General features: G+C 41.7%; 2 protein-coding genes across 2 annotated transcripts in view; one reads left to right on the plus strand and one right to left on the minus strand.

The window, feature by feature from the left end:
• LOC120857968 (deleted in malignant brain tumors 1 protein-like) overlaps positions 1–24,954 on the minus strand; it is a 239,264-nt gene that overhangs the window by 206,444 nt on the left and 7,866 nt on the right. Inside the window, 1 exon segment of the mRNA XM_040233889.1 lies at positions 10,853–10,985. Coding sequence (XP_040089823.1) covers positions 10,853–10,985 — 133 coding nt within the window.
• LOC120858764 (antigen WC1.1-like) lies at positions 10,426–24,875 on the plus strand. Its single transcript, XM_040235069.1, has 4 exons — positions 10,426–10,993; positions 11,087–11,395; positions 23,464–23,556; positions 23,633–24,875. Exons 1-4 carry the CDS (start codon positions 10,645–10,647, stop codon positions 24,145–24,147), a joined length of 1,266 nt encoding a protein of 421 aa, XP_040091003.1. The 5' UTR covers positions 10,426–10,644; the 3' UTR covers positions 24,148–24,875.

The following is a 24,954-nucleotide window of genomic DNA, read 5'->3' on the forward strand; positions in this document are numbered from 1 at the left end:
TGTGGTAGAAATAGAAAGACAGACACAAATGGACAAAGTCAGTTAAAGGGAGGCGATGTCAGTCTTGTCCTCTAGTGGGTATCTCTTGAACAAGCTCAGAGATGAATGTTCATTATTTCTAGAAGAAAGGAAAATCTAGAACATCCAGCAAAGTTTTTACTGTGTCCTGTCTCCTCCCCTTTCCACCTTAGAGTTCCTGGCCCTCAGGATGGTGAGCGAGGACCAGCAGTGTGCTGGCTGGCTGGAAGTTTTCTACAACGGGACCTGGGGCAGTGTCTGCCGCAGCCCCATGGAAGACATCACTGTGTCCGTGATCTGCAGACAGCTTGGCTGTGGGGAGAGTGGAACCCTCAACTCTTCTGTTGGTCTCAGGGAAGGTTCTAGACCCCGGTGGGTAGATGGAATCCACTGTCAGAAAACAGACACCTCTCTCTGGCAGTGTCCTTCTGACCCTTGGAATTACGCTTCATGCTCTCCCAAGGAGGAAGCCTATATCTCGTGTGAAGGTGACTTACTGTCTGTTTCTGTGTGTCTGTCCCAACCCTGTAGGATGCAGTGAGATTTGATATTTTAAAATCTAAGTGATGAGTTTAATTTGGGTCCACAAAATGATATAAAGTGAAAATGTTAGTTGCTCAGTTGTGCTGTTTGTGATCACATGGACTGTAGCCTCCCAGGCTCCTCTGTCTGGGATTCTTCGGGCAAGAATGCTGGAATGGGTTACCATTCCCTTCTCCAGGGGATCATCCTGACCCAGGTATGAAATTGGGTCTCCTACAGTGCAGTCAGATTCTTTACTGTCTGAGCCACCAGAGAAGCTTAAATGAGGTAAGAATGAAACTAATTTAATCCACATATTCCAACCTTGTTTGTTAAAATTTTTAATTGAGACATAATTCTCGTAACATTATATTAGTTCTAAATGTAAAACATAGTGCTTATGTATTTGTACATATTGGTAAATCACCACACATACAGTAATATTCATCACCACATGCAGTTACAATTTTTTTCTCTGATGATCCCACAAATAAGAATTTGCATGCTGAAACTAAAAGCCAGCACAACCAAATAAATACTTAATTTTAAAAGAAAGTATAGTTTTCTTCATAACATCATGATTTTTTTATCCACATAAGGGCTTCCGTGGTAGGTCAACTGGTAAAGAATCTGCCTGCTGTGCAGGAGACCCTGGTTTGATTCCTGAGTCTGGAAAATCTGCTGGAGAAGGATAAGCTACTCACTACAGTATTCTTGGGCTTCCCTTGTGACTCAGTTGGTAAAGAATCTGCCTGCAATGTGGGAGACCTGGGTTTGATCCCTGGGTTGGGAAGACTCCCTGGTGAAGGGAATGGCTACCCACTCCAGTATTCTCACCTGGAGAATTCCATGGACTCTATATTCCATGGGGTTGCAAAGAGTTGGACATGACTGAGTGACTTTCACAAACACTATATACAAAAATATTATCTTCTTTCCTATATACTCTCTTATATCTTTCATGACAATATTTTTTCTCTAGAATGTTTTAAAATTTCATATTTATTCATAGGAACCCTTTATAAACAAACATCACTTCCTGATTTTCTTAAATATTTTTGTAAGATTTTCCCCATATTTTACATATATTTTTAAGGTTGTATATGTGTATTGGTGGGTTATGTGGTCAAATCTGTAATGTTTTACTTTTTTGACGTCTGCCTTTATTGCAATGTTTCAAATGCCATTTTTTTATCTCAAAATAACATTGAATCATTTTATTTTTCTGCAAACAATTTTATAGTTCCACTAAAGAATATTCAAAACCTAATTTCAAATTATTTATTTATCTGAATTTATTTTATTATGTGTGATGAGGTAACATCCTCACAAAGTAAGAATTGCATTTTAGATATGTGATATCTTAGCTCCATCACAAAATAAAAGCACATGGTTTCATGAGTTCATGGATATGACATCAAAAGTACAGGCAACAAAGCAAAAATAGACAAGTGGGAATATATCAAATTAAAAAGCTTCCACAAACCAAATGAAAGATCAACAGAGTGAAAAAGCAAGCTAGTACAAATTATATAAGGTTTTAATTTCCAAAAATAGTAAGGAACTCCTATAACTTAAGAGAAAAAAAAAACCAACAAACTTAAAACCTAATAACTCAATTACAAAATTGGCCACGGTCTTGAATAGACATTTCTCTAAAGAAGACATACAAATGGCAATAGGTATATGAAAAAATGCTTGACATTGTCAGTCATCAGGGAAATGTAAATTAAAACCACAAAGAGACATCATCTCACACAGGTCAGAATGACTGTTTTTTTTTTTTTTTTAAAGACACTTAGTGTTGGCAAGGCTGTGGAGAAATTGACACTTTATGTGTACTTATCCACATTAAATGTATAAAATGTACTAATAAAACTATGTAATCCAGGGGTTAAATCTCTGGACTTTCACTGTCATGGGTCCAGGTTCAATCCCTGACCTGGGAACTATGAGCCCATGAGCAACAGCACAGCCAACAAACAAACAAACAACAGCACAAAAAGTATGACAAAAATATCTGTATGATTTATACTGATGTCCCTTTTCATTCTTGGTATTGTTAGCTTCATTTTCTCTCTGCTCTGCATTAGTATTGCTCAGTGTTCATCAATTTTCAATGAGCCACGTTTAAAGGGTTTTCTTCCATATTTTCTATCTTATGCTTACCTTCTTTTCCATTAATTTTTGTTCCTTTTTAAATTAACCCCAACATTCTACATTCTTTAGATTTTCTCATCTAGTTTCTTAATTGGAATCTTACTTTTTTTCACTTTCAGTCTTTCCGCTTCTCTAAATCTAGGCTATAAACTTCCCTTAGGCACTACTTGAGTTTTATTAGAAGAATTTATCATACCATTATTTTGTGTTTATTATCATTATTTCACAATATTTTGTAAGTTTTAAATTTATTCCCAGACTCAGGTGGTGTTTGGAAGAATCTTGCTGAATTTCCCCAAATAGAGGTGGCTATAAATATTTCCTTATTAGTTCTTAATTTTATTCCACTGTGGTCAGAGCAAATATTCCATATGAATTCAAATATTCAAAGTATGAATTCAAAGAGTGAAAGATTTTGTCCTATTATGTGGTCATTTTGGTAAAAGTTCCTAGTGCATTTACAGTAATGTGAACTCTTGCATTGTTGGGTGCATTGCTCTATGTGTTACTTAGCTAAAGGTGCTGATTATGTTGTTGTACATATACTGTATTCTTCTTTGTTTTTTGTATGTTTGGTCTGCATGCTATTGAAAAAGATATGATAATAATCCCCCATTTTGATTGTGATTTTGTCTATTTCTTCTTTTCACTCTGTCAAGTATGTTTCTAAGTTATGTTCTGTTACCTTGAATTTTGTTGTCTAAAATATCTTTATTAAGGGTGCATCTCATTATAATCATGAAAATTCCCTCTTTAATTCAGTATATATTGGCTTAAAGTTTACTTTCTGGGACATAGATATAGCTACTCTAGTTTTGTTACAGTTAGCACATTTTTTCCATCATTTTACTTTCAACCTTTCTTTGCTTTCATAATATAAGGTGGGCATTTTGCAAGTAACATTTGTGTCAATTTTGTTTTATCTTAATCCATTCACTGTAAATGCAATTACTGATATTGATGTGTTGGTATCTGCCATTTGCTTTTAATTGATCAACATGCTTTATGATCCTTTTTGTCTCCCTTTTCCCCCTCCTTTTGTATTAAATAAATCTGTTATTATTCCAGATTTTCCTTTTTCCTTTTGATTTTCAGCAGCTTCACTAGGAGTGGGGGTTTTCATACTCTTCCATTTATTTTTTTTTTTAAATTCTCTATTGTTATATCTTCAGGTATTACTTCTGCAGTTCTGTCTGTCTGTCTCTATATCTCTTCTCCCCCTCCTCCTCCTCTTTCTTCTCTTTCTCATCTCTCATCTTTCAGTTCAGTTCAGTTCAGTTCAGTCGCTCAGTCGAATCTGACTCTTTGCGACCCCATGAATCGCAGCACGCCAGGCCTTCCTGTACATCACCAACTCCAGGAGTTCACTCAGATTCACGTCCATCGAGTCAGTGATGCCATCCAGCCATCTCATCCTCTGTCGTCCTCTTCTCCTCCTGCCCCCAATCCCTCCCAGCATCAAAGTTTTTTCCAATGAGTCACCTCTTCACATGAGGTGGCCAAAGTACTGGAGTTTCAGCTTCAGCATCATTCCTTCCAAAGAAATCCCAGGGCGGATCTCCTTCAGAATGGACTGGTTGGATCTCCTTGCAGTCCAAGGGACTCTCAAGAGTCTTCTCCAACACCACAGTTCAAAAGCACCAATTCTTCGGCACTCAGCCTTCTTCACAGTCCAACTCTCACATCCATACATGACCACAGGAAAAACCATAGCCTTGACTAGATGGACCTTAGTTGGCAAAGTAATGTCTCTACTTTTGAATATGCTATCTAGGTTGGTCATAACTTTTCTTCCAAGGAGTAAACGTCTTTTAATTTCATGGCTGCAGTCACCGGACTCCTCTAAATCACTATATTCTAAGTTCTATATAAAATTCTTTTAACTTATTCATTCACTTTTTAAACCTAGATATTTTATTTTAGGTTGGCAATAGTTCCTAGACATTTTTATTTATTTATGATTATTTGTTAATTTTTCATGTTTTTACCTGTTTATTCTCTTCTTCTCTCTTTTCCCCTAAATACATTGATTGTAGTTAAAACTCTTATCTGCTGAGCCCAGCATTTCTATCACAGGTGTCTCTGCATTCTCTTATCTTTTTTCACTTTGGTCATTTGTCATGTTATCCTAGCTTCTCAAATGTCATGTCATTTTTTATTGAGTGCTATAAATTATATATGAAAAAGTAAGATACTCCTGATACATTTTCTAACACCTGAAAGGATTTACCCTTTGTTTTCCTAGGCAGGTAGGGGGAAGGGGTGTGTATCACCCAAACATCTAAATATAACATAAAACTGAGCTGTAACAAGTATGGGTTGCAGTTTTGGTAGCGCTCAGTCCATCTCTGATTTCTCTGTCCCTGTGACATAGGCTTTCAGAGATTTCAGTTCAGAGCCTATATTCTTTGGTAGCTAAGTACCCAAAATAATGAAAAAGACTCTGCTTTCCAAGTCTTTTTATATAGTTCTCTAGCTTCCTGCCCTTCACAGCTTATATACTGGGCAAAGATTTGAGGAGAAGACCTGCTGTGTGAGAGAGGCTCTCAAGACTCTAATTCTGTCTCTCCAGCACCAGCTAATCCCCAGATTATGCTGGCTTCCTGTCACAACAGTAGTCCTCTGCTTGTCTGAGCCCAGATTCTGCATCATTAAATTATGCAATGAATTGGCAAATTCCCACAGAGAAAAAGAAGCTATAGATCTTGGACTAACATTGAAATAATCTCCACTCTTTAGAATTTTAGCATATTTAGTCCATGTTGTGTTAACAAATGTCGAATACATTTACTGTTTCTTAAAAAACATTTTCCAGCTTTTAAAGTTGTATCTAGAAAGACCCAGCAAGACACATTGGCCTGCTGTGAACTCCATTCTCCCTGGAAGTGGAAAATTTTAGGTTTAATTCTCTACTTCATTATCTACTTAAAGTGCAGCACTGGTAGACATCATTTAACCTTTCTTTACCTGCTTTTTTCTTTTTAACCTTCCCTCCCACTTTTCAACCTTGTTAATTCTCCTCCCACTGCTAGAAGAAACCAGACCCAGCTGCTGCCCAGTGCAGTCCTGCTGCTGCTGCTGCTAAGTCGCTTCAGTTTGTCCGACTCTTAGCGACCCCATGGACCGCAGCCTACCAGGCTCCTCTGTCCATGGGATTGTTCAGGCAAGAGTACTGGAGTGGGTTGCCATTGCCTTCTGCACGAGTGCAAAGACTCCATATCAGAACCAGCAGGGTCTGCAGCCTCAGAGGAGAGCGCCTCCTACTGCTCAGGTGAGGGTCCCACAGGACGGACGACCCTTCTCATTCTCTAGGTCAATGCCCCGTGTCCCATTTCTCTCTCCTCAGGTAGCAGACAGCTCCGCCTGGTGGGCGGGAGCAGTCCCTGCGCCGGGAGAGTGGAGATCCTCGACCAGGGCTCCTGGGGCACCATCTGTGACGACGGCTGGGACCTGGACGATGCCCACGTGGTGTGCAGACAACTGGGCTGTGGAGAAGCCCTCGATGCCACTGTGTCTTCTTCCTTTGGGGCGGGATCAGGGCGCATTTTGCTGGGCAACGTGAAGTGCACAGGAAAGGAGTCCCGCGTGTGGAGGTGCCCTTCCTGGGGCTGGGGGAAGCACTACTGCGATCACAGCGAGGATGCAGGAGTCGTCTGCTCAGGTATGGTCAGTTCATGCCCACCAGCTGGGAGAAGGGAAGTTCCAAGAAAGCTGGTGTCTGATCAGAGGGACAATGGGGACGGGTGGGCCAGAGAAGACTGAGACAACTACCCATCCTCCCTGAGTGCCCGGTAGCTGTGAGCAATGAGCTTCATCTTCATATACTTTCCTCTTACAAGTCTCTGCTATTCTGTTCTTCTCCAGTGCTCTTACCTGACACTAAAATAACTTTGTTTATTCTCCCAGTTAAAATAAATCCTCATCATTTATTTTTTCATAATTCACTATTTGTAAGAGTGAAACATTTGCTAACAGCCACATACACACTCCCTTTGCACAGGAAGGCTATGAGTGGGAGGGACAAAAAATGAGGATGTACTTTCCTGGGTGGAGTTGTTTCTATACAAACAGGGTGAGACATTATTTTGCACTAGGTTAGTATGAGTGGAGGCTACTCCTACTATAGGAGGATATCATTTACATGTATAGAGGGTATCCCTACAGAGGATATCATTTAACAAATCAGAGATTTTAATGGATTTGTGCCAGATTTCAAGTTTCCTTTGCAAATTTAGACATAAATGTTCATAGTTCTTTGATGATAGAGAATTGTTGATGGAATGCTCTGAGTCTTACATTCTTCCATTGTTACTAGAAAAGTCTCTCTCTCAAATTTTTCCTTTAAAATATCTGTATAAATGCAAACTTTGGAGGAACACTTAGCCATATACTGACAAGTCAAAGGTGGAGGTAATAAAACTTGAATTTCTGTGTTTTATGTTAAGAGATTATATAGTTTATATTTGATGACTTCAATGATATAAGAGAATTGCATCGGGGGCTTATTTGGAGTAAGTGGACAAATATAATTTTTGAAGAAGGTGGAAAAGATTTTATAGTAGCTGAGAGGAAGGAGAATGGCAATGGGAGCTGATGAAGGCAAGTGTGACGTTCTCTGAGCAGCACTGAGGGGCCAGGTGTGGTGTGAAGGATGCTACGTGTGCCTAAGGACACAGGATGTGCACACAGCAAGAGACCAGACAAGGATATGTCTTTACTATATTTAATATCTTTACTCACATCGGCCTTCTATTTAATAATTTTCTTGGAATTATCACACACTTATTCTTCCATGTAAATTTTAAAATCAAGTAGAAAATAAAAAAGATATACTATATCTCAGAAGTCTCTATCCTGGTATGCATAAGACTTTATTGATTATTCAGCATATATTTGAATATTTCACATGTATCAGGGTATATAAAACAGAATACAAGAAATACTTTTTTCTTGTTCTTTCTAAATTTTTAATCCCAGAATTAATATAACAATATCAATAACCTCAGATATGCAGATGACACCACCCTAATGGCAGAAAGTAAAGAGGAACAGAGGAGAGCCTCTTGATGAAAGTGAAGAGAAGAGTGAAAAAGCTGGCTTGAAACTCCACATTCAAAAACCTAATATCATGGCATCCAGTCCCATCGCTTCATGGCAAAGAGATGAGGAAAAAATGGAAACAGCAACAGACTTTATTTTCTTGGGCTCCAAAATCACTGCAGACTGTGACTGCAGCCATGAAATTAAAAGACACTTGCTCCTTGGAAGAAAAGCTATGACAAACCTAGACAGCATGTTAAAAAGCAGAGACAGTACTTTGTGACAAATGTCCGTATAAGTCAAAGCTATGCCTTTTTTTTTTTTCCCAGTAGTTATGTATGGACGTGAGAGTGGATCATAAAGAAGGCTGAGCGCTGAAGAATTGATGCTTTTGAACTGTGGTGCTGGAAGACTCTGGAGAGTCCCTTGGACAGCAAGGAGATAAAATCAGTCAATCCTAAAGGAAATCAACCCTTAATAACTCATTGGAAGGATGTATGCTGGAGCTGAAGCTCCAATACTTTGGCCACCTGATAAGAAGAAATGACTCATTGGAAAAGACCCTGAGGCTGGGAAAGATTGAAGACCAGAGAAGGGGACGGCAGAGGATGAGATGGTTGGATGGCATCACTGACTCAATGGACATGAGTTTGAGTAAACTCAGGGAGATAGTGAAGGACAGGGAAGCCTGGAGTGCTGCAGTCCATGGGGTCACAAAGAATCGGACACGACTGAGTGACTGAGCAACAAAAACAACCAGTTAAACAAAAATGTTTTAATCAGAATGTGTAGCCTGTGACCAAACTCCCAGCCAGAGGAGGCTAGGGGTCCTGACCTGGGCCTCTCTGGGGAGACGAAAGTGGATAAATAATAAGAGGCAAGCAGATCATCGTCTCCCTCATCATTCATTCTTATATCAGTGGTCAAGCTAATCCTTCAATTCTTTAATTTCTGTGGTGTCTTTTCTGTTCTCTCCTGCTTTCTATAGTAGATTTTTATTCTGTTACATCATTCTTTTTGAGACTTCAAAGTTCACATACTTATGCAATCAGAGTCCAGTACCAGGACAAATTCCACCATTACGTACATAACCATGAGCACACTCAGAAACCAGGCAAATTATTTAAAAATTTTTTCTTTATGATGTGCAGGGTTTTTTCCCATTGGATTACCTTTTCTCTGTCCAAATAGGGTCCCTGAAGTATGGAATCATGATCATGAGTCCTTTCCTTGGTCTCTCTGATACTCCATCCACTCCCCATTTAACCTACCACTCACCCCACCTCACTCCCTACAGAAGTTCTTCCCTTTTGGAGTGTCCTTTCCATCTATTTGTAGCTCTTAAGATCATTTCTTCTTTTCTGCATTGGGAGAATTGGGAAAGGGTAGCAGTGTTAGGTGGTAAATGGGAGAAGCACAGGGGATAAAAGGTGTTAAAATCTTGTTGAACAAGTATTTGGTTTCCAAATCTATGTTTCATCATGATTGAACTTTTGCAATTTAGAAATCTCTAAAGTATATACGACTTGTTTGCTCTCTGCTATATTCCCCTCACTCTCCTTTTTCGTAGCTTGCTGGCTTCTTATCTCAGAAATCCAAATAGGAAAGGAATATGCAGTTGGCATAGAGATAGGGTTCAGTTCGGTTCAGTTCAGTTCAGTTCAGTAGCTCAGTTTTGTCCGACACTTTGCGACCCCATGAATCATAGCACACCAGTCCTCCTTGTCCATCACCAACTCCCGGAATTCACCCAAACTCACGTTCATCAAGTCGGTGATGCATCCAGCTATCTCATCCTCTGTCATCCCCTTCTCCTCCTGCCCCCAATCCCTCCCAGCATCAGAGTCTTTTCCAATGAGTCAACTCTTCACATGAGGTGGCCAAAGTACTGGAGTTTCAGCTTTAGCATCATTCCTTCCAAAGAACACCCAGGGCTGATCTCCTTTAGAATGGACTGGTTGGACCTCATTGCAGTCCAAGCTACTCTCAAGAGTCTTCTCCAACACCACAGCTCAAAAGCATCAGTTCTGTGTATTCTTGCCACCTCTTCTGCTTCTGTTAGGTCCATACCATTTCTGTCCTTTATCAAGCCCATCTTTGCATGAAATGTTCCCTTGGTATCTCTAATTTTCTTGAAGAGATCTCTAGTCTTTCCCATTCTGTTGTTTTCCTCTGAATATATTAAATTATCATCACTCCTTCACATTTGCTAAGAATCTCATGTCTAGGATGAAGTAATCAACTAACTCAGCTGTCTTGCGTAATCCCATTGAGACTTCACTTTCTCTCAGGTGTGTTCATAAATCCTAGGTTTTTAAGAAAGATGGCTAGGATCATTCCGTCCCTGTCCTATGACTCTCTGAGTTTTCGTCATTTCCAAACTTATCTGTGAACAACTTCTTTCACAATTAGGTTACCTAATTGTGACCTAATGCCTGCACTCAGATCCAGCCCGCATGATGTTCCCATCCCCAGTGAGTTGAATATTGGCTCACAGAAAACTGCCCAAAATTCTAGCCCCAGAAATTTCATGATGACCTTCTAAATTTCTCTGGCTCTTAGGCCTCTAACCTCTCGAATCCCATGATCTTTTTTCACTCTCATTTAGTTCAGCTATGCACTCAAGTTTGAATGTTTACCACTGGGCAGTTTCTTTGGGCCTTGAAGTTTCGAGGCCCACAGATAAGAATTAACATTCCTAACCAATATATATTCTCGGGATTCAGCCCTTTCAAACTGACCCTGCAATCCTTCTGGATATCTCTTCAGAAACTTGCTCATGAAAATGCAATTTGACAATGACAGTCAAATTCTCTCTTCGTATCCCCTCTTATTCCACTATGGAAAGAAAAACTTTCCCACAATTGCTGGTGAGATGTTGTTTCCAATTGTCAAGCCAGGTTCATGAACACTCACTGGGTTTGTTGTTCTTTGTTTCTCTTAGGATTTGTGCGTCTGGCTGGAGGGGATGGACTCTGCTCAGGGCGAGTAGAAGTGCATTCTGGAGAAGCCTGGATCCCAGTATCTGATGGAAACTTCACACTCCCCACTGCCCAGGTCATCTGTGCAGAGCTGGGGTGTGGCAAGGCTGTGTCTGTCCTGGGACAAGTACCCTTCAAAGAGTCCGATGGCCAGGTCTGGGCTGAAGAGTTCAGGTGTGAGGGGGAGGACCAGGAGCTCCGGGTCTGCCCCAGAGTGCCCTGTCCAGGGGGCACTTGTCACTACAGTGGAGCTGTTCAGGTTGTCTGTTCAGGTGAGATGCACATCAGGATTTAGCCTCTGTGTACACTCACTTCAAGCTATAAAAGAAATAAGATTTTTCTGAAATCCTGTCTGTTTCTATCAGTGTACACAGATGTCCGGCTTGTGACAAATGGCTCCTCTCAGTGTGAGGGGCAGGTAGAGATGAACATTTTAGGACGATGGAGAGCGCTCTGTGCCTCCCACTGGAGTCTGGCCAATGCCAATGTTGTCTGTCGTCAGCTCGGCTGTGGAGTCGCCATCTCCACCCCAAACAGAGCAGAAGGAAGTGATCAACTCTGGAAAGCCCGATTTCACTGCTCAGGGACTGAGTCCTTCCTGTGGAAATGCCCTGTGACTGCCCTGGGTGTTCCTGACTGTTCCTATGGCAACACGGCCTCTGTGATCTGCTCAGGTAAGAGAGGGAAGGGCTACTGTACTTAGGATGCTCCTGGGGTGAAATGTCCCCAGAGCAGAGAGTAAGGGAAAACAGGCTTAAAAAGAAAGATATTCTGTAGTGAAATGTTTAATCTTGTTACTGAACTCGGTTTTCAGCTGCTCATTACTCAAGAACCCAACACTGAGAGACAAGCACGGGGTAAAATTAAAGACAGCTTTGTTGAGGAAAGCTTTGTCTGGGGAGGCCTTACAAATAGCTGTGAAAAGAAGAGAGGCAAAAAGCAAAGGAGAAAAGGAAAGATATAAGCATCTGAATGCAGAGTCCCAAAGAATAGCAAGAAGAGGCAAGAAAGCCTTCTTCAGCGATCAGTGCAAAGAAATAGAGGAAAACAACAGAATGGGAAAGACTAGAGATCTCTTGAAGAAAATTAGAGATACCAAGGGAACATTTCATGCAAAGATGGGCTCGATAAAGGACAGAAATGGTCTGGACCTAACAGAAGCAGAAGATGGTAAGAAGAGCTGGCAAGAATACACAGAAGAACTGTACAAAGAAGATCTTCATGACCCAGATAATCATGATGATGTGATCACTAATCTAGAGCCAGACATCTTGGAATGTGAAGTCAAGTGGGCCTTAGAAAGCATCACTACAAACAAAGCTAGTGGAGGTGATGGAATTCCAGTTGAGCTCTTTCAAATCCTGAAAGATGATGCTGTGAAAGTGCTGCACTCAATATGCCAGCAAATTTGGAAAACTCAGCAGTGGCCACAGGACTGGAAAAGGTCAGTTTTCATTCCAATTCCAAAGAAAGGCAGTGCCAAAGAATGCTCAAACTACCACACAATTGCACTCATCTCATATGCTAGTAACGTAATGCTCAAAATTCTCCAAGCCAGACTTCAGCAATACATGAACCATGAACTCCCTGATGTTCAAGCTGGTTTTAGAAAAGGCAGAGGAACCAGAGATCAAATTGCCAACATCTGCTGGATCATGGAAAAAGCAAGAGAGTTCCAGAAAAACATCTACTTCTGCTTTATTGACTATGCCAAAGCATTTGACTGTGTGGATCACAATAAACGGTGGAAAATTCTGAAAGAGATGGGAATACCAGACCACCTGACCTACCTCTTGAGAAATCTGTATGCAGGTCAGGAAGCAACAGTTAGAACTGGACATGGAACAACAGACTGGTTCCAAATAGGAAAAGGAGTATGTCAAGGCTGTATATTGTCACCCTGCTTATTTAACTTATATGCAGAGGACATCATGAGAAACGCAGGACTGGAAGAAACACAAGCTGGAATTAAGATTGCCGGGAGACTATCAATAACCTCAGATATGCAGATGACACCGCCCTTATGGCAGAAAGTGAAGAGGAACTAAAAAGCCTCTTGATGAAAGTGAAAGAGGAGAGTGAAAAAGTTGGCTTAAAGCTCAACATTCAGAAAATGAAGATCATGGCATCCGGTCCCATCACTTCATGAGAAATAGATGGGGAAACAGTAGAAACAGTGTCAGACTTTATTTTTTTGGCTCCAAAATCACTGCAGACAGTGATTGCAGCCATGGAATTAAAAAATGCTTACTCCTTGGAAGAAGGGTTATGACCAACCTAGATAGCATATTCAAAAGCAGAGACATTACTTTGCCAACTAAGGTCCGTCTAGTCAAGGCTATGGTTTTTCCTGTGGTCATGTATGGATGTGAGAGTTGGACTGTGAAGAAGGCTGAGCGCCGAAGAATTGATGCATTTGAACTGTGGTGTTGGAGATGACTTTTGAGAGTTCCTTGGACTGCAAGGAGATCCAACCAGTCCATTCTGAAGGAGATCTACCCTGGGATTTCTTTGGAAGGAATGACGCTAAAGCTGAAACTCCAGTACTTTGGCTACCTGATGCGAAGAGTTGACTCATTGGAAAAGACTCTGATGCTGGGAGGGATTGGGGGCAGGAGGAGAAGGGGACAACAGAGGATGAGATGGCTGGATGGCATCATGGACTCTATGAACGTGAGTCTGAGTGAACTCCGGGAGATGGTGATGGACAGGGAGGTCTGGTGTGCTGCAATTCATGGGGTTGCAAAGAGTCGGACGTGACTGAGCGACTGAACTGAACTGAACTTGTTGAGGAAACCAGCAGTTCTGGGGAGACAGAGGACTAATGTACCAAAGAACCAGCTCCTCTTTGCTGAACATGGGTGAGTGTTTTTAAATGGGAATTTCAGGAGTGCACAGGTGGAAGTCGGAGATAGGTTACCTGCAGAATAGCACAGCTAGCTCCGACAATCACCTCGCAATAGATCTGATCAGTGTCACCTTTATTGTTTGAATTACAGTTAATCATCAGTTCTAGTGTTGGTCTGTTCCCATTTCCTTGAGGCCGATCTTGGAATTGTGAAAAATGGAGATCATGATTTTCCCTGTTTGCTCAGATGGTAAAGAACCTGCCTGCAATGCAAGAGCCTTGGGTTTGATCCCTGGGTTGGGAAGTTCCCGTGGAGAAGTAAATGGCACCCCACTAGTCTGGTCATCATGTAATTTATTGCTACCACCTATTTGGGATTTCAGTATCTGCAAAATAGCTCAAAAGATATGTCTCAGAATGTGATCTATAGCCCATGAGAAGGAACTAAAGGTCCTTGAATTTGTTTAGGGCTAAACTATTATTATTTTGTCCTATTTGACTGTTTTCCTTTGTTTCTGATTTTCTTTTTTTATTTCTGTGATGAAATTTATTCTTTAGCAAGGTTTTTCTACAAACAGAGGCAGGTGGAGGACATGAGGGTGGTCTGTCCTGAGAAGGCTCTGTAAGGTCCTGCTCCATAGCATTCTCATTGTTCACTCATTTTTTTCAGGGGAAAGAAGTGCTGAGAAATGCTAAGAAGTGCTATGTCAGGGAAAGAAACAGCTAGATGAATACTATTTTTTAATGAAACATTATTATTTAAGGATAATAATAGAGAACAAAGTACAAACAAAGTGTATACCTAGGTCATGTTCTCCAACCTAGATCTACAAAGAGAACATTCACAGCACCACAGAATCACTATTGCCTCCCAATAGCCGTGTCCTCCTCCTCTCCAGGGAACACTGCTTACTTAGGACTTGTACTGCCATAGAATATTTTCTCACTTTTTGAACTTTATGTAAAAGCATACAGTATGTTTTCTTTTGTGTCTAATTTCTTTGACTCCAAACTGTGTTTGAGAGTCACTCATGATGTTCTTTATGGCAACATTTCATTCATTTTTATTATTATGGAGTATTCCTTTGAATGATCACATCACCATGCGTTGACCCATTCAACTATTGGCAGAGATTTGAGTTTATTTCCAGTTCTTGACTATTACAAATACAATGGTGCAAATTATCATGATGATGATTTTTGGCAAAAGTATTTATTATGATTTTTGTGTGTTTAATTCTTGGCCTTATATTTTTATTTTCTTAATGGTATGCTGTACTTCAGTGAGCCAAGTTACTCATCTTAGGTTTGACTAATCAACTTTTTTTCTGTCCATGTAGTGCTCTTTCAGTTAGTCAGTTCCATTCAATCGCTCAGCCATGTCTGACTCTTTGCAACCCCATGGACTGCAGCATGCCAAGCTTTCCTGTCCTTCACCATCTCCTGGAGCTTGCTCAAGCTCATATCCATTGAGTCGGTGAAACCACCCAGTCATCTTATTCTCTGTCGTCTCCTTCTCCTCCTGCCTTCAATCTTTCTCAGCTTCAGGGTCTTTTCCAATGAGTCAGTTCTTCTTATCATGTAGCCAAAGTATTGGAGCTTCAGCTTCAGCATCAGTTCTTCCAATGAATATTCAGGACTGATTTCCTTTAGCATTGACTGGTTGGACCTTCCTGCCATCCAAGGGACTGTCAAGAGTCTTCTCCAACACCACAGTTCAAAAGCATCAATTATTCAGCATTCAGCTTTCTTTATGGTCCAACTCTCACATCCATACATGATTACTGCAAAAATCATACCTTTGACTAGATGGGCCTTTGTCAGTATGTCTCTGCTTTTTAATATGTTGACTAAGTCGGTCATAGCTTTTCTTCCAAGCATCAAGCATCTTTTAATTTCATGTCTGTAGACATAATCTGTAGTGATTTTGGAGCCCCAGAAAACAAAGTCTGTCCCTGTTTCCCCATCTTTTTGCCATAAAGTGATGGGACCAGATGCCATGATATTAGTTCTTTGAATGTTGAGTTTTAAGCCAACATTTCCACTCTCCTCTTTCAGTTTCATCAAGAGGCTCTTTAATATCTCCTCACTTTCTGCCATAAGGGTGGTGTCATCTGCATATCTGAGGTTATTGAGATTTCTCACAGCAATCTTGACTCCAGTTTGTTTCTTCATCCAGCCCAGCATTTCGCATGATGTACTCAGCATATAAGTTAAATAAGCAGAGTGACAATATACAGCCTTGATGTACTTCTGTCTCAGTTTTGAACTAGTCCACTGATCCAGTCCCTAGAACTCCTTATATTCTTCTAAAATGAACTTTCTCTACTCCAAAATTACAAAAATATTCTCTGAGAGTATCTCACAGAAGTGTCATTACTTTTTTTTTTTTTTGCATATGATTGTACATTGCTTCTAGGATTGACATCTGTGTAGGATAAGGGTCAAGTGTCCTGTTTTCATATGGGTATCCAGTTGACTCAAAATCTTTTTCTGAAAAGACTATTCCCCACTGCAGTGCCACCTTTGTGATAAGCGAAAGGACATATATGTCTGAATACATTGTTTAGACTCTCTATTCTCTTCCACTGTATCCTTTGTCTCTCCTTGCACCTGTACCACATTTTCTTAATTATTGTAATTTTATAGTAAGTCTTGAACCTTCCCTGGTGTCTCAGAGAGTAAAGAATTTGCCTGCAAGGCGGGAGACCTGGGTTTGATCCCTGGGTTGGGAAGATCCCCTGGAGAAGGGCATGGCAACCCACTCCAGTATTCTTGCCTGGAGAATCCCCGTGGACAGAGGAGCCTGGCAGGCTACAGTCTATGGGGTCACAAAGAGTTGGACACAACTGAGTGAGTAAGCACACATAGTAAGTCTGGGTAACTTTAATTTAAAGAAGTTATGTTGTTGCTTTTCTTGCCAACTGCTTTGGTCAGTCTTGGCTTTTGTATTTTGTATATATTATTGAGCTGAAGCTCCAATACTTTGGCCACCTCATGCGAAGAGATGACTCACTAGAAAAGACCCTGATGCTAGGAAAGACTGAAGGCAGGAGGAGAAGGGAATGACAGAGGATGAGATGGTTGGATGGCATCACTGACTCAAAGGACATGAGTTTGAACAAGCTCCAGGAGTTGGTGATGGACAGGGAAGCCTGGTGTGCTGCAGTCCTTGGGGTCACAAAGAGTCAGACACAACTAAGTGACTGAACAGCAACGTAAATTTTGAATCAGCTTGTCATGTTTCAGACATACAAAAGCACAAGGGAATTTGATTGAGGTTAGATTTAATCTGTATATAAATTTGAGAATGACTGACTTTGACAACATTGAGTTTCCCAATTCACTGACAAAATACATCCCTTCATTCAGTTAGGTCTTGAATTTCTCTCAGATGTTTTGCACATCTTTAACTAGGTTTTCTCCTAGGCATTTTATGGGTTTGATGTTATTAGTATTTCCTTTAGTGAAGGTTTTCTAGGAATGAATTCTCTCTGAACTTTACCTGGATTCCCCAGATGTTAGATTAGTATTTTGCTTTAATCCTTCTTTCTTTCTTTTCTCTCTCTCTCTCGCGCTCTAGCTTCCCCTTTCTCTCCTTATTTGTCCCTCTCCTTCCCTGTGTTTCCCTGAGTATGTAAAATCTTTCTGGATTAGGTTACAGACATGATGTTCCTTTATCCCTCCCTTCCAATAACAACAAAAATACTTCTGGGAATTTCCTTACATAACCACAGTTCAGTTAAACCTTTAGAGATGTCAGTCCCAGATGACATCTAAATGCAACCACATGAGAAACCCCAAAGATAGAACTGCCAAGTTGAGTCTTTCCCAACTTACTGACCCAGGAAATCATGAGCAAAATTTAAAATTAAATTCCTTCAACTACTAAGTTTTGGGGGAAATTTTGTTATATAGCATTATTAACCAGGCACTTACCATAGGACCAGCATTTCTAAATAGAGGAATATTTATCCTCTGATTTTCCATTTTACTATTTCTACTTTATGTTGATCTAATGTGCTGATTTCGGTGTTGACCATCTGGTGATGTCCATGTGTAGAGTCTTCTCTTGTGTTGTTGGAAGAGGGTGTTTGCTATGACCAGTGCATTTTCTTGGCAGAACTCCATTAGTCTTTGCCCTGCTTCGTTCCACATTCCAAGGCCAAATTTGCCTGTTACTCCAGGTGTTTCTTGATTTCCTACTTTTGCATTCCAGTGCCCTATAATGAAAAGGACATCTTTTTGGGGTGTTAGTTCTAAAAGGTCTTGTAGGTCTTCATAAAACCGTTCAACTTCAGCTTCTTCTGCGTTACTGGTTGGGGCATAGACTTGGATAACTGTGATATTGAATGGTTTGCCTTGGAGACGAACAGAGATCATTCTGTCATTTTTGAGATTGCATGCAAGTACTGCATTTCGGACTCTTTTGTTGACCATGATGGCTACTCCATTTCTTCTGAGGGATTCCTGCCCACAGTAGTAGATATAATGGTCATCTGAGTTAAATTCACCCATTCCAGTCCATTTTAGTTCGCTGATTCCTAGAATGTTGATGTTCACCCTTGCCATCTCTTGTTTGACCACTTCCAATTTGCCTTGATTCATGGACCTGACATTCCAGGTTCCTATGCAATATTGCTCTTTACCGCATTGGACCTTGCTTCTATCACCAGTCACATCCACAGCTGGGTATTGTTTTTGCTTTGCCTCCATCCCTTCATTCTTTCTGGAGTTATTTCTCCACTGATCTCCAGTAGCATATTGGGCACCTACTAACCTGGGGAGTTCCTCTTTCAGTATCCTATCATTTTGCCTTTTCATACTGTTCATGGGGTTCTCAAGGCAAGAATACTGACGTGGTTTGCCATTCCCTTCTCCAGTGGACCACATTCTGTCAGACCTCTCCACCGTGACCCGCCCATCTTGGGTTGCCCCGCAGGCATGGCTTGGTTTCATTGAGTTAGACAAGGCTGTGATCCTAGTGTGATTAGATTGACTAGTTTTCTGTGATTATGGTTTCAGTGTGTCTGCCCTCTGATGCCCTCTTGCAACACCTACCATCTTACTTTGATTTCTCTTACCTTGGGCATGGGGTATCTCTTCACAGCTGCTCCAGCAAAGTGCAGCTGCTGCTCCTTACCTTGGACGAGGGGTATCTCCTTATTGCCGCCGTTCCTGACCTTCAACGTGGGATAGCTCCTCTAGGCCCCCCTGCACCCATGCAGCCACTGCTTCTCGGGTTGCTCCTCCCAGCTGCTGCCCCTGACCTCGGGCATGGGGTGGCTTTTCCTGGCTGCTGTCCCTGGCCTCGGGCATGGGGTGGCTCTGCAGAGCCACTGCCCCTGGCCTTGGGCACGAAGTGGCTTCTCTTGGCTGACCCTGACCTTGGACACAGGGTGTCTCCTCCCGGCTGCCACTGACCTCAGACGCGGGGTAGCTCCTCTAGGCCACCACCCCTGATCTCAGACGGGGGGTAGGTCCTCCCGGCCGCCGCCCCTGACCTTGAACTTGGGCAGCTCCTCTCGGCTGTTCCTACGCTGTCGCAGCCTGGCACTCTTGGCCGCTGCCCCTGACCTCAGATGTGGAGTAAGTCCTCTCAGCTGTGCTTAGTGTGCCGGGTCACAGCTGCCTGCACGTGGCTCTACACATGGACATCACCAGATGGTCAACACCATTATATTCATTGCAGCCAAAGATGGAGAAGCTCTATACAGTCAACAAAAACAAGACCAGGAGCTGACTGTGGCTCAGATCATGAACTCCTTATTACCAAATTCAGACACAAATTGAAGAAACTAGGGAAAACCGCTAGATCGTTCAGGTATGACCTAAATCTAATCCCTTATGATTATACAGTAGAAGTGAGAAATAGATTTAAGGGCCTAGATCTGATAGATAGAGTGCCTGACGAACTATGGAATGAGGTTCATGACATTGTACAGGAGACAGGGATCAAGACCATCCCCATGGAAAAGAAATGCAAAATAGCAAAATGGCTGTCTGGGGAGGCCTTACAAATAGCTGTGAAAAGAAGAGAGGTGAAACGCAAAGGAGAAAAGGAAAGATATAAGTATCTGAATGCAGAGTTCCAGAGAAGAGCAAGAAGAGATAAGAAAGCCTTCTTCAGCAAACAATGCAAAGAAATAGGGAAAACAACAGAATGAAAAAGACTAGAGATTTCTTCAAGAAAATTAGAGATACCAAGGGAACATTTCATGCAAAGATAGGCTCAATAAAGGACAGAAATGGTATGGACCTAACAGAAGCAGAAGATATTAAGAAGAGGTGGCAAGAATACATGGAAGAACTGTACATAGAAGATCTTCATGACCCAGATAATCATGATGATGTGATCACTAATCTAGAGCCAGACATCTTGGAATGTGAAGTCAAGTGGGCCTTAGAAAACATCACTACGAACAAAGCTAGTGGAGGTGATGGAATTCCAGTTGAGCTCTTTCAAATCCTGAAAGATGATGCTGTGAAAGTGCTGCACTCAATATGTCAGCAAATTTGGAAAACCCAGCAGTGGCCACAAGACTGGAAAATGTCAGTTTTCATTCCAATTCCAAAAAGAAAGACTATGCTAAAGAATGCTCAAACTGCCGCACAATTGCACTCATCTCACATGCTAGTAAAGTAATGCTCAAAATTCTCCAAGCCAGGCTTCAGCAATACATGAACCGTGAACTCCCTGATGTTCAAGCTGGTTTTAGAAAAGGCAGAGGAACCAGAGATCAAATTGCCAACATCTTCTGGATCATGGAAAAAGCAAGAGAGTTCCAGAAATACATCTATTTCTGCTTTATTGACTATGCCAAAGCATTTGACTGTGTGGATCACAATAAACTGTGGAAAGTTCCTCAAGAGATGGGAATACCAGACCACCTGCCTCTTGAGAAATCTGTATGCAGGCCAGGAAGCAACAGTTAGAACTGGACATGGAACAACAGACTGGTTCCAAATAGGAAGAGGAGTATGTCAAGGCTGTATATTGTCACCCGGCTTATTTAACTTACATGCAGAGGACATCATGAGAAACGTAGGACTGGAAGAAACACAAGCTGGAATCAAGATTGCCGGGAGAAATATCAATAACCTCAGATATGCAGATGACACCGCCCTTATGGCAGAAAGTGAAGAGGAACTAAAAAGCCTCTTGATGAAAGTGAAAGAGGAGAGTGAAAAAGTTGGCTTAAAGCTCAACAGTCAGAAAACAAAGATCGTGGCATCTGGTCCCATCACTTCATGGGAAATAGATGGGGAAACAGTGGAAACAGTATCAGACTTTATTTTGGGGGGCTCTAAAATCACTGCAGCCATGAAATTAAAAGACGCTTACTCCTTGGAAGAAAAGTTATGACCAACCTAGATAGCATATTCAAAAGCAGAGACATTACTTTGCCGACTAAGGTCCGTCTAGTCAAGGCTATGGTTTTTCCTGTGGTCATGTATGGATGTGAGAGTTGGACTGTGAAGAAGGCTGAGCGCCGAAGAATTGATGCGTTTAAACTGTGGTGTTGGAGAAGACTCTTGAGAGTCCCTTGGATTGCAAGGAGATCCAACCAGTCCATTCTGAAGGAGATCTGCCCTGGGATTTCTTTGGAAGGAATGATGCTGAAGCTGAAACTCCAGTGCTTTGGCCACCTCATGCAAAGAGTTGACTCATTGGAAAAGACTCCGATGCTGGGAGGGATTGGGGGCAGGAGGAGAAGGGGATGACAGAGGATGAGATAGCTGGATGGCATCACTGACTCGATGGACATGAGTCTGAGTGAACTCCGGGAGTTGATGATGGACAGGGAGGCCTGGCGTGCTGCACTTCATGCGGTCACAAAGAGATGGACATGACTCAGTGACTGAACTGAACTGGACTGAAAGTGCTGATACACTCATTCTCTAGTTATTAATTTCAGCTGTAGAATTTTTTTTTTACAGGCAGTTTTCTTTTATTCTGTAAGTTTGTCTCTATTTTTCAAAATTTAATACTCTGCATACCCCACTATTATTAGAGAAAAATAATAAACATTATTTTCATCTGTTTTTGTTATCTTTTCTCTGCCAGGATGCACGTCATGTTAATCAATTCTTTGTGCACTTTAATCATGGCTATTTAAATTCTGTGTCAGACTATAAAACTCTTAGAGAAAACATAGGCAGAACATTCTTTGACATAAGTTACAACAAGATATTTTTTGATCAAATTCCTAAAGAAAATAAAAACAAAAAATAGGATATGATTAAACTTAAAAGCTTTCATATATCAAAGGAAACCATAAACAGAACAAAAAGACATCTCTCAGAATGGGAGAAAATATTTGCAAATGAAGTAATTAACAAGGGATTAATCTTCAAAATACACAAACAACTCAATCAACAAACCAAACAATCCAATGAAAAAAATGGGAAAAATACCTAAATAGACATTTTTTTCCAGACATACAGATGGCTAACAAATACATCACTAATAATTAGAGAGATGCAAGTCAAAACTTCAGGCAGGTAATACTTCACACCAGTTAGAAAGTCTTTCATTAAAAAATCCACAAATAAATCCTGGAGAGGATGAGTAGAAAGGGAATCCTCCTACATATGAGTATGTAAATTGGTACAACTACTGTGGGTTGCCATGCCCTCCTCCAGGGGACATTCCAATCCAAGGATCAAAGCCAGGTCTCCCACATTGCAGGAGGATTATTTACTGTCTGAGCCACCAGACTCAGAAGGCCTACACTATTGATACTAAGTATAAAATAGATTTTGCTGGGAGAATCCCATAGCCAAGGAGCCTGATGGGCTACAATCCATAGTGTCACAGAGTCAGACACGACTGAAGTGTCTTAGCATGCATGCACACAGAAATAGATAAATCATAACTTTTTATAGACAGGGAACTCTACTCATGTTCTGTGGTGACTAAATAGGAAGTAAATCCAAGAAAGAGGGGAGGTGTGTGTGTGTGTGTGTATATATATATATATATATTTATAAATATAAATAGATAGATAGATATAGTTGTTGTTGTTTAGTTGCTGAGTTGTGTCTTACTCTTTTGTGACCTCATGGACTGCCATGCTCCTTTGTCCATAGGAATTCTTAGGCAAGAATACTGGAGTGGATTGCCATTTTTTTCTCCAAAGGCTCTTCCCAACCCAGGGATGGAACCCCAGTCTCCTGTTTGGCAGGCAGATTCTTTACCACTGAGTCACCTGGGAAGCCTATATTTATATGTATAATTTACTAAATTTGCTGTACAGCAGAAGCTACCATAACATTGTAAAGCAATTACAGTCAAATAAAAATTAATAAAATAAAATAAATTCTCTGTCAGGTAACATTAAGAGCAAAATACCCTGGGACATTTTTTAATGTTTCTTTTTGCTCTGCTGTTCCATGAGATCTCTTTTATATAAGTATTTTTAAAACCACAAACATTGTAGATAAATAAGTGTACAACTCCTTCAGAAAATCCTTTGTTTTGCTTCCTCTATTTAGGGGTGGATTAAGGACAGAACAGCTTGTTTAACTGATTCTTAGGGCAAAGCTTGGCTGAAAACAGGAATCGTGCCATTGCCAGGACCAGGGCTCTGCCTGGAGAAAGGGAACGCTGAGATTATGGTAACTGTACCAGTGTGTGCCAGCTTTCATCTCAGCTCCATGACTAAGTCATCATTATTATTATTTTTTTTCTTTTGAACTTTCTACTTTGTATTGGGGTATAGGCGATTAACAATGTTGTTATAGTTTCAGGTGAACAGCCAGGGACTCGGCCGCACATATATATGTATCCATTTCCCCCCAAACTTCCCTCCCCTCCTAAAAATTATTTAATTTAACTGACTTTCCTATTCTTTAACCCTCCCAACCCTCTAATCATCGCTGTTTCTTCAGGAAACCAGACCCAGGCGCTGTCCCAGTGCGACCACTTTGTGTCTGAACCAGCAGGATCTGCGGCCTCGGAGGAGAGCGCCCCCTACTGCTCAGGTGAGGGTCCCACAGGACAGAAGACCCTTCTCATTCCCCAGGTCGACGCCCCATTGTCCCATTTCTCTCTCCTCAGACAGCAGGCAGCTCCGCCTGGTGGACGGGGGCGGTCCCTGCGCCGGGAGAGTGGAGATCCTTGACCAGGGCTCCTGGGGCACCATCTGTGATGACGGCTGGGACCTGGACGATGCCCGCGTGGTGTGCAGGCAGCTGGGCTGTGGAGAAGCCCTCAATGCCACAGGGTCTGCTCACTTCGGGGCGGGATCAGGGCCCATCTGGCTGGACGACCTGAAATGTGCTGGAAATGAGTCCCACGTGTGGAGATGTCCTTCCCGGGGCTGGGGGCGGCACGACTGCAGACACAAGGAGGACGCGGGGGTCATCTGCTCAGGTCAGCACTCCACACTGTCCACAGGCTGGAGGAGGGGTGGGGCCCTGGAGGACGGAGATCTGAGCCCTGAGGGAGAGATGCTGAAAGGACCAGAGAAGGAGGCTTCCTCCCATGGAACCTGTCTTTCCAGCAGACGTGAAGACGAGGTGCTTTCACTGCCTCCTGCAGCAGCTGAGATTCTGGTCCTTTCTTCTCAGTAGTGTTTCCTGGCAGAGCCTTTTCTCACAGTTTTTCTTGAAATCAGGGCTCACCCTTCTTGTACATAGAGTAGAGAAGTCTTAAAGCCACTGTGCTAGTTTTTGTTTGTTCTATAACAAATTGCTACATTGCTAGTGGTTTCAAACAACATATTTATTTCCTTACTCTTCTCTAGCTTAGATGTCAAGCAGGGATCTCACTGGACTGGGATCAAGGTTTCAGCAGGGCCACGTCACTTCTGAGCCTCTAGGAAAGAATCTGTTTCCTGTCTTTTCAAGCTTCTAGAAGCTGCCTGCCTTCCTTCACTCAGAACCCCCTTCTGTTCATCATCAGCCCAGCAACGCTCCACCTCTCTGACCATTATCCATATTCAGATCTCCCTCTAACCAGAATGAGGAAGAGGATTCCACTTTAATGGATAGTGAGTCTAAGAATGTGATTAGACTGTGCTCAGGTGGTTAATCCGCCATATTTCAGGTGACTCTTATCATCCCAAGGACCATACCTTAATCACATATGTGGTTTTGCCAGATAAGGAAACACAGACACAGCTTCCATGTAGATATTTGTGGGTCCATTATTCTATCTGCCTCCACACTGTTCACATCACATCCCTTTCATACACTCTCTTAGATGTTTTGTCAGGAAGCAGGTGTCAGCTCCCTCTCCCTGCAGGTGTCCAGGTTGGTCTTCCTCTCAGTTCATATCCACCACATCATGATGGTAGAAATATTTAGAAAGACAGTCACAAATGGACAAAGTCAGGTGAAAAGGAGACAAGTTTCACTCTGGTCATCTAGTGGATTTGC

This window comes from Oryx dammah, unplaced genomic scaffold (assembly GCF_014754425.2).
Source record: "Oryx dammah isolate SB20612 unplaced genomic scaffold, SCBI_Odam_1.1 HiC_scaffold_29, whole genome shotgun sequence".
NCBI lineage: Eukaryota > Metazoa > Chordata > Mammalia > Artiodactyla > Bovidae > Oryx > Oryx dammah.